Genomic DNA, 16,637 nt, shown 5'->3' with positions numbered 1-16,637 from the left:
GCACGCTTTACACCTATCAGGATGGCTACTAGCCAGAAAACCCCCGAAGATAACAAGTGCAGGTAAGGAGGTGGAGAGACCGGAAGCTAGCGCACTGCTGTGGGATGTAAGTGAGGCAGCTGCTGCGGAAAACGGCATGGAGGCTCCTCAGAACCTACACACAGAATCACCATACGATCCAGCCATCCCGCTTCTGGGTGCAGACTCAAAGGCACTGAGAGCACAGACCTGAACAGCATTTGTGTACCGCGTTCATAGCTGCAGGATTCACACTAGCCAAAGGTGGAACCAACCCAAGGGTCCATCAGATGAACAGATAGGGGCCGGCCTGCTGGTGAAGCGGTTAAGTTCATGTGCTCTGCTTTAGCGGCCTGGGGTTCATGGGCGCAGACCCTCACCACTCATCAAAGCCATGCTGTGCTGGCATCCCACCACAAAACATACAAAACATAGAGGAAGACTGGCACAGATGTTAGCTCAGGGCCAATCTTCCTCAAGTGAAAAAAAAAGAGGAGGATTGGCAATGTGTGACCCCAGGGCCAATCTTCCTCACCAAAAAAAAAAAAGGTGAACAGATAGATAAAATGTGGTCTATCCATACAATAGAATATCATTCAACCTTAAAAAGGAAGAAAATTCTGATTCATACTATAGCAAAGACGAACTTTGAGAACATTATGCTAAGTAAAATAAGCCAGACACAAAAGGACAAACATTATCTGATTCCACTTATATGAGGTCCCTAGAGTAATCAAATCCATAGAGACAGAAAGGAGAATGGTGGGCGCCAGCAGGAGTGAGGATGGGGAGTCTGTGGGGACAGAGTTGCAGGTAGGGAAGATGGAACGGCCCTGGAGATAGATGGTAGTGATGACTGCATACCAACGTGAATATACTTGATGCCACCCAACTGTACACTTAAAAATAGTTAAGATGGGGCCGGCCCCACAGCTGAGTGGTTAAGTTCTCTTGCTCCGCTTCGGCGGCCCAGGGTTTCACTGGTTCGGACCCAGCAGGTCATGCTGAGGCGGCGTCCCACATGCCACAACTGGAAGGACCCGCAACTAAAATATGCAACTATGTACCGGGAGGCTTTGGGGAGGAGAAGAAGAAGAAAAAATAGTTAAGATGGTAAATCTTCTATGTATTTTACTGAACTTTAAAAAGAAAATTAAAAGTTGCAGGATATACATAGTACGACACCATTAAAAAGATGAAAAAGATATGATTACGACGTGAAACACTCGATGACCAGGAAAGACGCTGGTCCCCTTAGGTGCCCTGCCATGCTGCTCACTGTATCCCCATCCTCGCTCATCCTTCAGGTCTCAGCTCCACTGTCCCCTGCCCAGCGGAGGCATCTGCTGGCCCTGCTGAATGCAGTCATACTCTCCTCCACTATCCTCTGCCAAGGGAGGCCCTCTGTCCCTGCTGGCCCACACCCTGGAGTCATCTTGGTCATTTATCCCATTTTTTTGTCTAATGTCTGTCTCCCCTCAAGAATGTAAGCCCTGAGGGCAGGGACCCACTTTGTTCACTGCTGCATCCTGAATACCTGGAACAGCACCTGGAACAGCATAACTTCTCAGTAAATATTTGCTGAATGGATCAAAAGTGCAAAAAGCTATAAAACACTATTCCAAGAAAGTTCCATTTTGGTAAAATAATTTTGTTTTAGGGCCAGCCCTGTTGTCTAGTGGTTAAGTTCAGTGTGCTCTGCTTTGGCAGCCTGGGTTCAGTTCCCTGGCAAGGACCTACACCAGGAGGCGGTGGCCATGCTGTCATGGCGACCCACATATAAAATACAGGAAGTTTGGCACAGATGTTAGCTCAGGGTAAATCTTCCTCGGCAGAAAAAAAAAAAAAAAAACCAGCTTTATGGCTACAGAAAGGATGCTATCGTTGTCTCTGGGAGGATGGTATCAAGTGATTTCTATTTCCTCTTTCTTTGCTTGTCTGCATTTTCTACAAGGAATTTGTGTTGCTTTTGTACTATACAACCTAAAAGGTTAGTCTTAATTCTTTTGAAAGTTTTGAAAATAAGAGGAGCATGTGTCTGGCTGCTCCGGTGTGAGGCTTCCCTCCTGGGACTGCCCTTGCTCTTCCCCAGACCCCGAGAGCACTCTGGGGGACAGAACTGCCATCCCCTGGGACTGTCCAGGCCCACAGAGGGCAGTGAGACTCTCACGGAGTCGCGGAGGCCCCGACAGAGGAAGTGCCCAGGCGCCACCTGGAGGGCCGGAAAGACCGCTTTCCACCCCATGACTCCTTCAGCCCAAGATTTGCTCTTAACACCTCTGTTTTTACCTGATTAACTTTCAGGTTGGATTAAAATTTTTCATCTTCTACCTATGCTGAAAAAGACATTTTTGTTTAGTTTCAGTAAAATTGGCTCCCTTAGAGGGCCAGCCGCATGGTGCGTGACCAAAGAAGGGCTGGGGACTGAGCACGTCTGCAGAAGCTGGACAACAGAGATGGACGCAAAATGAAAAAACATCACCTGTAATCTTACTATACAGAAAAAAACACAGTCAGGGCTGGCCCGTGGCCGAGTGGTTAAGTTCGCGCACTCCACTTCAGCGGCCCAGGGTTTCGCTGGTTCGGATCCTGGGCACGGACATGGCACCGCTCATCAGGCCGTGCTGAGGCAGCGTCCCACATGCCACAATCAGAAGGACCCACGACTAAAAATATACAGCTATGTACCAGGGGGCTTTGGGGAGAAGCAAAAAAAAAAACAGAACATTGGCAACAGATGTTAGCTCAGGGGCCAATCTTAAAAAAAAACGAAAGAAAAAATACAGTTATCGTTTTGCTAAGTCTGTTCATATGTATGAATATATGATTTTTAAAACTAAACTCAAACATAACAGATACAGTTTACATACAGCTTTTTTGGTTTATATCATATACATTTCCTCTGTCACTAAACTTCTTTTCAACAACTTCATTTCTGATGGCTGAATAATATTACCCCACATACAATTTAAGCTGCACAGCACCTTAACCACTTCCCTACTGTTGGCCAGCTGGGTATTTGTGCGTGTGTTTTGCCATTATAAGTAAGGCAGTGAGAAATATTTTGGAATATAAAGCTTGGACTACATCTTCGACGAAAAGAAAAATTACTGGGTCAAAATGTATGTTTTGAAGGTTCTAGATACAATTGACCAACTTCCCTCCAGAAAGAGTATGTAAATTTATTTGCCTACCAACAGTGTGTAAGCATGCCCAACATAGAAAGTCTAAGGTTTCCTAACATTTTTTAAAGTTAATGGCTAAAAGTCAGCTTCTACGAAGGGAAAAGGTGAGTGGTAATACCAAACACTTCGGGTGTTTAATATCCCGCACGCAGGACCTGAAACATCAGAGCACAGCAGCCTGCGGGGTCTAAAAGTTTTCACTGTCTTTAACCTTGGTACCCAACCAGCGCTGAGCAAGGACTTCCTCAGGGCGATGACTTGGGGTGATGGAAAACAAGCCGGGCCCGGGCCCTGTCCTCACGGGTACACAGTTCCATACTTCAGCACCAGGGTGGCGGCATGCAGCCACGGGGGATGCTGCCATTACTAACGGCGGCCACCTTTCACTGAGTTCTTATCACACGTCAGTTGCTTCGCACACTCTCTCCCTGGAGTTGACTGATTACAGAAGGCAGTAAGAGAGACAGCTGGCCCGCCCTCCGCTCCCTGCTCTTGTCTCTTGCAAGCTGTGCGTCTTCAGATAAATCATTAAATCCTGAGTTTTCTCATCCATGAAATGGGGACAAAGCAACTAGGGCTCCTGAGAGGAGGAAGTGAGACGACGCACAGGGAGGATCTAGCACAACGACTTCTGGTCACGTGGACCTTCGGGGTGGCTCAGAGTTTGTATTTATCTGCACAGCAAGAATGCTCCAGAAAAGCTTAGTCCTACAATTTGTGTTACCTGCCACATTTTATAGATTAGGAAACTAAGATTGGTAGCAATGTAAGCGCATGCCCAAGGCACCCTCCGTCAGCTTTTCACTCAGGGCTCCGCGGCCCAGGACAGTGCAGGCCAAGCAGCCCAGCCAAGAAATGTACCATGGTGCCCAAGCGCGACCCATCCGGAGACTGACGCACAGCAGCTCTGATTCTCTGTGCTTCTTTTTACGACCCAACTTCGCCTCCTGGTGTTTTTGACATCAAAGCAAAGCCAGGAAAAGCGACCCCAAGGAATGGAGCAAATCGTTAGACGGCTTTCCCATCCTGAGGCGGCCAGCTTCTCTGCTTCCCGGCAACTGGATTCCCTTTCGCAACAGAGGCTTTGAAAAAAGGCACTAAAGACACAGGACAAAATTGGATCTTGGCTTAAAGGGAAAAAGGACATTAGTGGGACATTTGACGAATTTGAATACAGGCTTACACAGTAGATAACAGCATTTGTTACGGACTGAATTGTGTCCTCTGCCGCCCCCTTCATCTGTTGAAGTCCTAACCCCCAGTACCTCAGAAGGTAATCTTATTTGGAGGCGAGATCTTTAAAGAGGTCATTGAGTTCCAGTGATGTCTTTAGGGTGGGCCTTAATCCATTCTGACCGGCATCCTTAGGAGGAAATCTGGATACACAAGGAGGCACCAAAGATGCACGGAGAGGAAAGGCCACGTGAGGACACAGCGAGAAGGTGGCCGGCAAGGCAAGGAAAGAAGCCGCAGGAGAAAGCAGCCTGCCGGCACCTTGCTTGGATTCCAGCCTCCAGAAGTGTGAGAAAATAAATTTCTGTGGTCTAAGCCCCCGGCCTGTGGTCCTTTGTTCCAGCAGCCCTAGCAAACGAACATGGTAGCATATCAACGTTAAAGTTTCTGAAGATGAAGACCATTTTCTGGTCATTATAATGCCCTTGTTCTTAGATGATTCCCCCTGAAATATTTAGGGGTAAAGGGTCATGATATCTGCAACTCAGTCTCAAATGGATAAGCGATGATAATGAGTATATAAATACATAGAGAGTAAACAGGCCAAAAATGTTAATAATTGGTGAATCTAGGTGAAGGGTATAAATGGGATTTAGTTTTATTATTCCTGTAACTTTTCTATTAAGTTTGATTTTTTTTTTTGACATAGAAACTTTTTATTGATTCCCTTTCTCTCATCTAAGGTGGGAGCAGGGAGGGGTTCTTTTGGAAAAGGTAACCTAACTCGGCAAAAGGAGCTCCAGGATCCAGCGCCTACCCCGATCCAGGCACGAGGCCCAGCGCCGCACACTCTCTCAGTAAGGCCCGCAGCTCCTCATCCTACAGAGGAAGGATGGAAGCTCCGGGATGGGAAGTGCTCACCGAGGACCACACAGCAAGGAAGTGACACAGCTGGACGTGAGCCAGGTTGTGTCTGCCTTCACAGCCCTTTCCACGCTTCCCTCTGGGCAAATAAATGGAGGGCACACAGTAGGCATCTAGTAAAGACTGGAAGGGAAGGAAACCTGTGCTGCTGGGAGAACTGGATCCCGGGAACAGGCCCTCTTGAGGGCAGCTGGTTGACCGTGCTGTTGGGGGTCAGCAAGGTGCCCGCCCCGTAGCCAGTGCCCGAAATGTCAGCCAGAGGGCTGTGCCTCCACCACAGCAACCCCAGAGCACCTCCCTTTCCTGACCCACCAGACCCACCTCCTCTCTTGGGGACGACAAAGCAGAGGAAAGGAGGCAGGCTGGTAGGTCTGGCAAAGAGCCCACCCATTCCAGGCCCTGGGTGGGACTCCTGAGATGCTTCATCCGGAGTGAGGGCAGGCTCTTTTCCCTCCCTGGGCCTGCACCGCGTGAGGGGGAGAATGCTCCCCCCCGAGGGGCAGGCAGGCAGCGCATCCGGGGCTGGCGCCAGCTGCTGAGACCAGGCCTCGGTGCCCATTACTCATCATCTTCCTGGAGCTTCTGGCTACATCCTGCTCCCAGCTAGAAGCCCAGTCCCCTGGAACAGAAAAGGTGATGCTGCCAAGCTCCCCATCTACACAAGGTCACCCACCTGCCCTGCCTGCCCTGCTCCTCATCATATTAGCCATCCTACACCCCACACACCTGCACCCCTCCCAACATGTACCCTTTCCCTCCGTCCTGCGCTCTTCTTTCCATTCCGCTTCCAAGCAACCCCATTTTCCCTAAAGCCCAAATACATCCTTTCCTTAACCCAGGCTCAACTCACTGAGTCCACCATTCTTCTGACTCAAAGCAGAACCCTCAGCCGCCCCGTGCCTTGACTAGTCCACTTCCCGCACACTTCCAGTGCTCCTCTTTCACCCTACCCACCTTGCCCCCACCCTGAATGGCCTCTCGTACCAGAACTGATACTAAAAGACCTCACTGAATCCTTATAACCACCCTTGAGGTCAGGCAACTTTGGGAGCTAAATCCATCTCCACCTCTGTCACTAAAGAAGGAGAGACTAAGGCTCAGAGAGGTGGAGTAACTGACTGGAAGTCACACAGCTACTGAGCCGCTGAGCCAGCATTCACACCAGGACTGCCTGCCTCGATATCAGTGCTCTGAACTGTCGGCTCTTCAACTTCCTAAACAGCCCTGGCCGGCCTGGAGTGGGCTCAGAGCAAACACCCACGCTCCACGGGCAGCTTCCCCGGCCTCCCTCATGAGAGCCTCTTCTGAGTCATTCCTCACAGAGCATTCTTCTGCTCAACTTAAATTCCTTACGTCTAAGATGACGTCTCCGCACAGTCTGAGCCTGGCACTGCACTTGGTTCTGGGCTCCATAAGAGTCAATTAACTGGAGAGAGCATGGGTTTGGGGCTACCCCAAGCCGGCAGGCTTAGCGGCTGGCAGGCTGGAGGCAGTGGCTGGCCCTGGTCACTGAGAGGCTACAAACCCTGGAGTGAGTGTGAAAGTATAAGCAGAAACTCAGACTTATAAGACCCCTAAAACCATAAAGCAGGAGAGGACCAGAGAGGTTCATGCTAAAGGTCACACAGCCTATAAATGGCAGAGCAGGCACTCTGGTGGGGAAAGAGGCTCAGAAAAGGGACGGCTCCTCCCCAGAGTCAAGCTGGCAGAACTGGCACTTGAACCCAGGGCCTATAATCCAGTCCACTGCTTTGTCATGTTACCGACCAAACACAAACCATAACACACCAATTTAAATTGGCAGCTCAGTCCTCTTCCCACTCTTGATTCCCTTGCCTTGTTCTGTTTTTCCTATTTCCAGAGCACTCATCACCTTCCAACAGACTTTACATAATATCATGTTCTTAGAACATCAAGTCCACTAGATCAGGGGTCTTTCGTCTCTTTTGCTCCCTGACATATTTCGAGCACCTAGAACAGTACCTGCTCCATATAGTAAAAGCTCAGTAAATATTGGTCGAATAAGTAAATTAGTCCAACAAGCATTTACTGAATATTTCCAAGGGCCAGGCTGTGAACTGTAGCCACTTTGCTGGATCCCAAATCTATCCGGACATCAGTGCTCACTGAACCCTGAAACAAGCCAACATCTCCTCTGACCCCAGAAGGGAGCTAGCAAACCAACCCCAACTCAAGCCAACCCCGCACATTTCTCTAAACCAATAAACTCTCAAACCAAACTAAAACGTGACGCACATCTGAAGCGAAGAGGACTCAAACGTCCCGGAGGCTCCCTCCCCTGCTCAAAAAGGCCCAGCAAGACTTCGAGGGTCTGCAGCCCCTCAGCCCACCAGCCACTGCCAGATTCACAGCTGCCCCTGTTTCAGCATTGCTTTTGCTAAACAAGTCTCAGATTTGCTGCATCCTAGTGGTTTCGCTGGGTGTTCCGGCCTTGCCCAGCAGAGACAGCTCATCGGTACCAGATGCTCCTCCCTGGGACGTCAGATGAGGCGAAGGAGGACCCAGAGACATCCCTGGCCTTCTGGCCCTCTCCCTGGGGCTGTCCAGTACCCTCTGGCGGGAGGGCAGCTGGGTGGGCAAAATTGGAGCCATTTCTGGGAGTGTGAGAGCTGCCGACGTCGACTCCCTGGGTTCCTGCAGCAATTCCCAAGGAGCCTCTCCTTCAGCCAGCAGGAACACAATGTCCAGTGATTCCCACGTGCATCTGGGTTTGGCTGAACCAGACTGCAGAGGGCAAGACTTTGAGACGTTTAATATACGGCTTTTGATCAAAGAAAGGCAGAGGCTGTTTCAAGAAGTCCTGAGTCTACTATTATCTCAGCCCAAGGAACAACAATCTCAGAGGAGATCGGTCCGGAGAAAAAAAGACATTCCAGAAATGCTGCTCTGCTTCAGAATGGTCTTCCGAAAGAGGGAAGCAAAAACAGGCTGCACCAGCCCCTCCCCCAGCCAATGAGCTGTAAACAGCACCTGAGGCAAACATTTACTGAACTCTCACCGTGCCAGGTACTGTGCAAAATGTGTGGCAGAGGCAGGCCTGCCCCTGAGCCCTGCTCCACCTTCCATCTGTGCAGCAGGAGGCACACAGCCCTCTCAGGGCCTCTGTATGCTCATTTGCAAAACGCAAAAGAATAACTGAATCTACTTCATAGGATTGTGGTGAGAGTCAGTGAGAGAATGCTTAGTCCAGTGCCTGCCACACAGTAAGCGCCTAAGGTAGTTTTTTCAAAGGAAAGGAGCAGCCTGTATTGAGAGAAGGAAAACTACTATTTAAGGAGTTTCTAAAAGTCCCCTAAGCCATTATTTATGTATTTCGTGATTTCCTAAGTGTTTGTTGTTGCCTGTTTTTCAAATAAACAATCTTCACTGCCTCCTTGGGGTGGAAGGGGCAAAAGGCAGAGCGACAATCCTTGTGACAAAGGATGAAAACAAGGCCTAGAAGGTCCAGGGAGGCGGCAGCCAAGCACCGGAGGAGCGGCCCTTTGCCCTCAAACCCTCAAAACATCAGACAAGCCTCTCCCAGGGGAGAGTGGCCGGAGGCCATGACTAGCAGGGCAGTGGGCGCTGGGACTTTAATCCCCCACCGCTAAGAAGTGGTCATCTTTTGGCCCTAAAGAAAAAATGCATGTCAGGGCCAGACCCCGGGGAAATAGAAGTCAGCGCCCTGAGACGCCACATGCGTGCTTTCAACGCTGGGTCAGGCCCCGGTACAATAAAAGAGAGGGCAGCCCCCGTTCCGGAGAAGGAGGAGCTCTCGGGGTCTCCAAGTGGGGCGCCGGGGCCCCCAAGAACCCCCTGGGCGCCGGCAGGAGATGGGAGGGGGCGGCGGCAGCCTGGGGGTCCCGGGCTCCGCTCACCTGGCCGCGGCGTTCGGCGCACGGGGCAAAGCCAGGCCCCCGGCGGCCTGGAGCGGAGGTGGGGTCACTCCGGCTCGCAGAGGCCCAGCCCCCAGAAGCAGCCGGCGGGGCCGGGAACTCACCTGCCGTCGCAACCGCGCCACTGCCGCCTGTCAGTCAAGCGCGCCCCCCGCTGCGCCGCCCAGGGTCGAGGGGCCCGGCCGGCCGCGCCCCGCCTCCTCCCCCTCGGCCGCCCAATCCGGAGAGGACGACGCCACGGATGGGGGCGTGGCCAGGCGGGAGGTGCGGGCTGGGGGCGGGACCAGGCGGGGTTGGGGCGGGGCCAGGCGAGGCTGGCGCTCTGACCTCACTGCTGCGCGCCGGAAGCAGTCCCGGCCACGGCGCGACGGCTCGGCGGCTGGACCGAGGGGCCGGGTCAGTCATGCCGGTCACCGGGAAGACTTTCCGCCGGCGCCGCGCCGACTCGGAGTCGGAGGAAGATGAGCAGGACTCAGAGGAGGTTCGGTGCGTTTGGGATGGGGCTTCCACGGGGCAGAGAGAGGCCGGCTTGGGGGACTCACCACCGGCCAGGCGCCTTGTTGACACCATTGCTAACTGTGAGCCAGGGTTGTTTGTCCCTTTCTGCGGAGGAAGAAATTGAGGCTCCTAGGGGTGAGGCCGCCTCCCCAAGGCGCAGCTGGGACAAGTGTCTTCACGATGCGCAGTGGATCTGAGTCCCGGTGGGTCTAGGCGCAGGTTCGCCTTCAGGACCACTGTGCCGGCGGCTCAGCAGCGGGAACAGGGAGCCAGTGGAAGCTGCTTTTTGACTCTGAGTTCCGCGGGGAGTCTCTCAGCCTGTGCTTTGAATTTTTTCAGATTAAAACTGGAAGAGACCCGAGAGGTACAGAACTTGAGGAAGAGGCCCAATGGGGTGAGGTGGGTACCGCTGGGGGACCCGGAGGAGGTGGGGATGATAGACACGCCCCCGCCCTGGTCGCTGTCACAAATATCTCCTCAGACATAGCCCCTTCTTTTAACACATGTGCACGCTCTACTGCCCTGAAGTGGGTCCAGCATTCTTTGCACACGTTTAACCAGGAGATGCCTTGAGTTGTGTGGTCTTTAGGTTTGGTCTAGAGGTGCAGAAACAGGTCACTAACTCGTGTTTTTATTGCACCTGATTAATTGTGAAATGCACACTGATTGTTAAGAGTTTGGAAAATTTAGAGAAGCATAATCAAGAAAATTAAAAGTACCCATAGTTCTCCCATCCAGAGGTAACCAGTGTTAACATTTAATGTTCTTTCCGATCTGTTTTCTCTCTCTCTTTTGTAAAGATTGTGAGTACTTTTATTCTATGCTATTTTCAATTCATTGTGACATTGTGGGTATTCACTCACATTGTAGATTATTTTTCCAAAAGCCTTTTTAATGGCTGCATAATATACCACCACCTGTATGTACCATCATTTGTTAACTAATCCGCTATTTGGGGACTGTAGGGCATTTTGTAAATTTTCACCATCAAGTAAGGCTGCAGTAAGTATTTTCCCACGTTTGTCTTTAACTTCGTTTTCCCTGAAGACAAAATCTTAGAAATGAGATTTCCAAACCAACATAATGCCAAATGGCTTTATAGAAAAGCGTACCACATCACTCACCATCACCACCACCCCATCCCCTGCCCCCAACACCTAGAGAGCTTGTTGAGCCCTGTTTTATTTTCGTGGGCTTTTCCAGCTGGCTCTGGTGCCCACCCCTCAAATCTCACTCTTGCACTACTGTTGGAACCTATAACTTCCTAAGTGTTCTTCCTCATCTCTGAATTGTGCCGTTTCTCTCTCTCTCTTTGGTTTTGCTCAGTGCTGTGGCCCTGCTGGTGGGAGAGAAGGTACAAGAAGAGACTACTCTAGTGGTAAGTTGCGGGGTCCTCCCTGGGCAGTAGGAAGATGTGGCTGCTCTTCAGTGGGTAATTGTGTTTTCTTAAAAAAAAAAAATCCCACTGCCAGTTATATAGATGCTTCTTCTGAGCTGGTTTGCTTTCTGCAGGATGATCCCTTTCAGATGAAGACAGGCGGTATGGTGGACATGAAGAAACTGAAGGAAAGGGGCAAAGATAAGTAAGTGCAGGCCATGCTGAGATGCACATTCACCTGTAGTCCCCGCCTGGTCTGCGTGCGCCGGGGAGCTGGGGCCTGCAGCAGCAGCGTTAGTGGGGCATCCTGAAGTAGCCTTTGTGCCTTGTAAAGGGTATGTAGTTTAAACACAAAGAAAGCTTAAAAGAAACCAAAAGAAATTCTTTAAAAATTAGCTTAGAGGGGTTGGCCTGGTGGCATAGTGGTTAAGTTTGCACACTCAGCTTCAGTGACCCAGGGTTTGTGGGTTCAGATCCCAGGCTTGGACCTACACACCACTCATCAAGCCACGCTGTGCAGCATCCCACGTACAAAGTAGAGGAAGACTGGCAATGGATGTTAGTTCAGGGCCAATCTTCCTCACCAAAAATAAATAAATAAATAAATAAAAATTAGCTTAGAACAATATGGGTAAAAATCCTTTTATAAAGGTGCATTTTTTTATTATCTTTCAAACGCATGTGGAAATTTTGTTTTTCTTTTTAAAGAAAAACATAAAAACACAATTACAAAAATGATACATTGGAACAATACAAAAATGAAAAATAAAAGTATCTACTCATTCCCCAGAGGCATCTCCAGAGGCCAGCAGTTTGCTTGCGTCTATTTCTTCTGTTTACGTATCATATGTATTTTCTTCCCAAGCATAAACAGGATATTATACTGTTTGCGTGTGTACTTGTTTTATGCGTATAACATAAAACTCAGCCTCAGTGAGTTGTGACTTTAAGGCTCGCTTCATTGTTCTGTCCTTTTAGGATCAGCGAAGAGGAAGATCTCCACCTGGGGACGTCGTTTTCTGCAGAAACCAACCGAAGGGACGAAGATGCTGACATGTAGGTGTCAGTCTGTCTGGTTGTGAGCGATGGGGGTGGGCTCCAGCCAGATGGAGTCCGAGATATTTAGTTACAGAAGACACTTCTGGAATTATTCAAAGACCGCAAAGTTGGCCCCTTTCACCCTACTTCCCGGGCTTGAGAACTTTGAGAAATTCTTAAACGTTCTTTAAAAGGGTGGTTCTTGGAATTTTAGATTTCCAGAGTAGTAATATTTCCCCCAAACATTGTAGGGATAAACATTGGACTTGCCCACTTTTTATTTCACCCACAAGATTGTTAAATTAACAACCATCTACCATTATCTTTCTGTCTTCAAAGAACCTTACATATGATGACACCAAAAGATTGATAGGACATAATCTCATAATAGAGGTTGGTGCTTTAAGTTGAAAAATTTTAGCTTATTGAAAAAACTCAAGTTATTTTTATTTTTCTCATTTCTCCATGGACCCATGAAAACTTCATCATGGACCATCACTGCTCTGTGGGCCGGTGCCGGGGACCACTGATTTTTAAATGACACCAGTTGTGAGCTTCCTGCTCCTGCCTGAGGCCTGTGGGTTTCTTGTTTCAGGATGAAGTACATTGAGACAGAGCTGAAGAAGAGGAAAGGGATCGTGGAACATGAGGAACAGAAAGTCAAGCCGAAGAATGCAGAGGACTGTCTTTACGAACTTCCAGAAAACATCCGCGTTTCCTCAGCAAAGAAGACTGAGGAGATGCTTTCCAACCAGATGCTGAGCGGCATCCCCGAGGTGGACCTAGGCATCGAGTACGTTTCACCCCCATGCTCTCGCCTCTCTGGCCCAGGGGCCAAAGGAAGAGTTCCGTGCTCCCCAGTTAAAGGGACTGTTTCTTAGCTGTCTCCTTGGAAACCCACGAATAGAAACTGTCTTCCCTCTGGCGGGCTGAGGTGTCTGTCTCTGGGAGTTTCCCTGAAGAATTGGTCAGAGTAGTTAGAGACATAAGGGACCCTGACTGCTGAAAGCAAAAGTATTTTTTTGTTTTCTCTTGAGATATAATTAACATATAATGTTATAATAGTTTCAGGTGTACAACATAATGGTTCGATATTTGTATACAAAAGTGTTTATTTTTATTTACCCTTTGTTCACAGCTCTTCCGCTGTTCTTATCAGGCCCTTGTATTCTTCTGTTTTATTTTAGCAGAAGCAATGTTAAAGGCTTACCCCCACCCCACGATCCTCCTTTCATTTTTAGTCCAAAGCATCTGCCCTGAAAAGGGGTCATCATGGAGGAAGTGCAATGGTCAGGAGCATCTTTGGGGGCGCTGGGAAGGTGGGAGCCTTCTGGGTGCTCGCCTCTTTTCTGGCCTTCCTGGCTTTGAGCCTCAGACAGTTCAGTTTACTTCTCTGAGGCCCAGTTTCCTCCTGATCGGAGGAGAGTGACTCCTGCCCCTCCAGTAGTTATGAGAGCTCTGTAAGGGAGTTGGGAAACTGTAGAGAGCTGTGCCCCAAGAAAGGTGCTTTCCTTAGGCAGTGGTGGGCTGCCAGCCTCACCAGTTAGTTCTGTCCAAAAGGGTAACCGTCTAATCTGTGGCGTGGCTCCTTTCCCCTCATAGTGCCAAAATAAAAAACATCATCTCCACGGAGGATGCCAAGGCCCGGCTGCTGGCGGAGCAGCAGAACAAGAAGAAAGACAGTGAGACGTCTTTCGTGCCCACCAACATGGCCGTCAATTACGTGCAGCACAACCGGTGTAAGCTTCCCCGGGGAAGCAGCCCCGCCCCCACCCCCTTGGTTTGAGGTCCCTGGGTTCCCAGGTTTTGCCTGACGTGTCCCCTGGTCTCTTTTGGTCCAGTTTATCATGAGGAGCTCAATGCCCCCATTCGGAGAAACAAAGAGGAGCCCAAAGCCCGACCCTTGAGAGTGGGTGACACAGAGAAGCCGGAGCCTGAGCGTGAGTACGGCAGAGGCCTGGAGCAGTCCTTGCTCGGCCTGTGCAGGCAGGGTGGGACTGAGCAGGGGTGGCACTTGGGCTTTGGGGCCAGGGCATCTGGGTTCCAGTCCACACTCTGGACCATGGCCATGAGGCTTCCTCTTTCCAAGCCTCAGTTTCCTCATCTATAAAATGGGGATAGTAATAAAACCTACATTTGGGCTTGCTCTGAGGATTCACTGGGCTATCAAATATAACAGAGACTTAGAAAATTTCAAAACGGAAAAATAAATTAAAAGTTACTCATAATTTCACCACCCAAAGATGACCACTGTTAACATTTTTACGTATAACCTTCCCGACTTTTTCTAACATTCATATATATGAGACATATATTGTATACATACTTAATAGGATCTCATAGCTTTTTACTCAGTAGTGCACCCTGTGTGTCTCTCCATGACCATAAATACATATTTTCCTTTTCAATGGCCATATTATGTGCCATTGTCCAGTCATACGTCACTTAACAACGGGGATACGTTTTGAGAAATGCATTGTTATATTCTGTCCTTGTGCAAACATCATAGAGTGTACTTACACAAACCTAGAAAGTACAGCCTACTACACACCCAGGCTATATGGCATTAATTTTATGAGGCCACGGTTGTATATGTGGTCGTCGTTGACCGAAACGTCATTATGTGGCACGTGACCATATAGATACCTGTGCTGTAGTCTAACCGTTTCTCTCTGGTTGGACACTTTGGTGGTTTCCCATTTTTCCCTATTTAAACAGTGTTTTGATCATTCTTGGCTATATCACGTCCTTAGGCTACGTTCTGAGAAGTCACCAAATGATGCTGTGGGAGTGTGGCGCTAACATGTTTTCCTGCCAGCAGCACCCAACAGTGCCCCTTGCCCGCGTGCTCACCAGCACCAGGCAGTGTCTTCCTTGTCAGCAACAATGGGATGATTCTAAGGAAATGCCCAATTTGCTGAGGCTTCTGAAAGTCCAGCCTGGTGCTCTGTTTCCTCCTTCCTACTTGGGAACCTGTTTTCTGTAACATCTCGGTTGCAGAGTCTTTGATGCCCGAAGGGTTTTGTGTTATTAACACTAGTGAACGAGGACTTTGGAGTCACCAGGCTTGGGTTCGACTCACAGCCCACCTTCACTTTGAGTGACCTTGAGCGAGTCACCTACCCTCTCTGAGCAGAGACGGTAATGCCCCTGTTAGGATTGCCGTGAGGGTTAGAGGAAGTCATGTCTGAAAGGATTTGGCGCCGTGCCTGGTACGTAGTCAGACTCTCAGTGAAGCGCAGCTGCTGCTGTTCCCCTAGTCTAATGCTGATGCCAGCATGTTTTGGCTGGTCCTGGACTCTACCATGTTTGTTGTCATTCACTCAATAACACGGAGTTACGGAGGCCCTGCTTCTACTCAGCAGAACAGGCACTGGGGCTCCTGTGGGGAATGACGCAGCCGTGGTCCTTGCCTGTGTGGAGCTAAAGCCTGTCGGTGGCTTCCCGCGTGGCAAACAGCTTTTCTTCTTTTCCTTGTCAGGGTCCCCTCCTAACCGCAAGCGTCCTGCTAATGAGAAGGCCACCGATGATTATCACTATGAGAAGTTCAAGAAGATGAACAGACGGTACTGAGGGCCGCTCAAGGGGAGAGTGCCGAATGGGATGTAAGCAGCTCCACCCCCCCCACCCCCGATAAAAGGCTTCCTGGACAGAGGCCTGCTCATTTGCTAGCAGACAGTTCCAAAAACAGACTGTTAGTCCTGCTGCTTACCCGCTGGATTTTTTAGGCACTGAGTTTGTAACTTTTTGAAACAAAACAATGTGTGGCTTTCCTATTTGGGGGCACACTCTGTTCTTGTGAGCATTATTAAATCTTGTTTGTAAATATGTTGACTTTCTCTTAACATTTGCCCTGGGTCAGGAGGAAACAGCTGTGTGTGCAGGTGAGACAGTGCCCTTTAGACTGTGCTTTATTATGTATCCAGTCATGTCTTCTACTTTCGCATATCTGGACCGGGGTGCAGAAGTGCATCCTTCGCTCTTTCCAGTGGATCCAGCTGAAAAACCCAGGACGGGATTAGAGAGACACTGGTATTTTCTGACTTTTACCAAGTTGCTTGTTTCTTTTCATTTAGAAAGAAAAAACCAATTTCTATCACTTTCAGCACTTAACTATTAAATATGAAATGAATCCGGCCTTATTGTTTGTATCGTGTCTCCTTACACCAACATTAGGTAGTGTGTTCACAGCTGGGGGTTGGGCAGCTCAAATGCAAAACTCAGTCACTGAGGGAGATTTTCTCATTTAGTTGAGATGTAGACAGGCTCCGCCCTGCTAGCTGTCAGGTATGGTGCCGCTTGTGCTGGCATTTTCCCCGAGGCACTTCCGTAGGTCGGGAGGAGGAAGGAGCAGCTCGGTTGCCTTCTGGGCTGATTGCGAGTGAGCATTGTGGTCAAAGACCTTTGGCCTTGGAGTCAGATCTGAGCCCTGCTCACAGCGTACTCATTATATCCTTGGGCAAATCTCTCCTTCGAGCCTCAGTTTTCTCATCTGTAAAATGGAGGTAGGTTTTTTTTCCCCCTTTC

The 16,637-nt window shown here is 49.5% G+C and overlaps 2 protein-coding genes across 4 annotated transcripts in view; one reads left to right on the top strand and one right to left on the bottom strand.

Moving 5' to 3' along the window:
• The window catches only part of USP20 (ubiquitin specific peptidase 20), a 42,618-nt gene extending 33,206 nt beyond the window's left edge, over nucleotides 1-9,412 (bottom strand). For 2 of the 3 annotated variants that reach the window (XR_545109.2, XM_070596904.1), the window contains exon 1: nucleotides 9,301-9,412. The gene's annotated coding sequence lies outside the window, so the exon portion shown is untranslated. Of the gene's footprint in view, nucleotides 1-9,178 lie in introns of all 3 variants that reach the window. The other variant, XM_070596906.1, reaches the window with a different exon arrangement.
• A 45-nt stretch (nucleotides 9,413-9,457) lies between these two features.
• C26H9orf78 (chromosome 26 C9orf78 homolog) lies at nucleotides 9,458-16,247 on the top strand. The gene is made up of 9 exons (XM_070596910.1): nucleotides 9,458-9,682; nucleotides 10,034-10,093; nucleotides 11,021-11,072; nucleotides 11,207-11,277; nucleotides 12,051-12,128; nucleotides 12,706-12,903; nucleotides 13,713-13,849; nucleotides 13,952-14,050; nucleotides 15,592-16,247. The coding sequence occupies exons 1-9, from the start codon at nucleotides 9,600-9,602 to the stop codon at nucleotides 15,681-15,683; spliced, it is 870 nt and encodes a 289-aa protein (XP_070453011.1). The 5' UTR covers nucleotides 9,458-9,599; the 3' UTR covers nucleotides 15,684-16,247.
• The last annotated feature ends 390 nt before the right edge of the window (nucleotides 16,248-16,637 follow it).

Source organism: Equus przewalskii, chromosome 26, assembly GCF_037783145.1.
Source record: "Equus przewalskii isolate Varuska chromosome 26, EquPr2, whole genome shotgun sequence".
In the NCBI taxonomy this organism is placed as follows: Eukaryota; Metazoa; Chordata; class Mammalia; order Perissodactyla; family Equidae; genus Equus; species Equus przewalskii.
The sequence above is the reverse complement of the archived record's forward strand: the minus strand, read 5'-3'. Positions and strand labels throughout refer to the sequence as shown.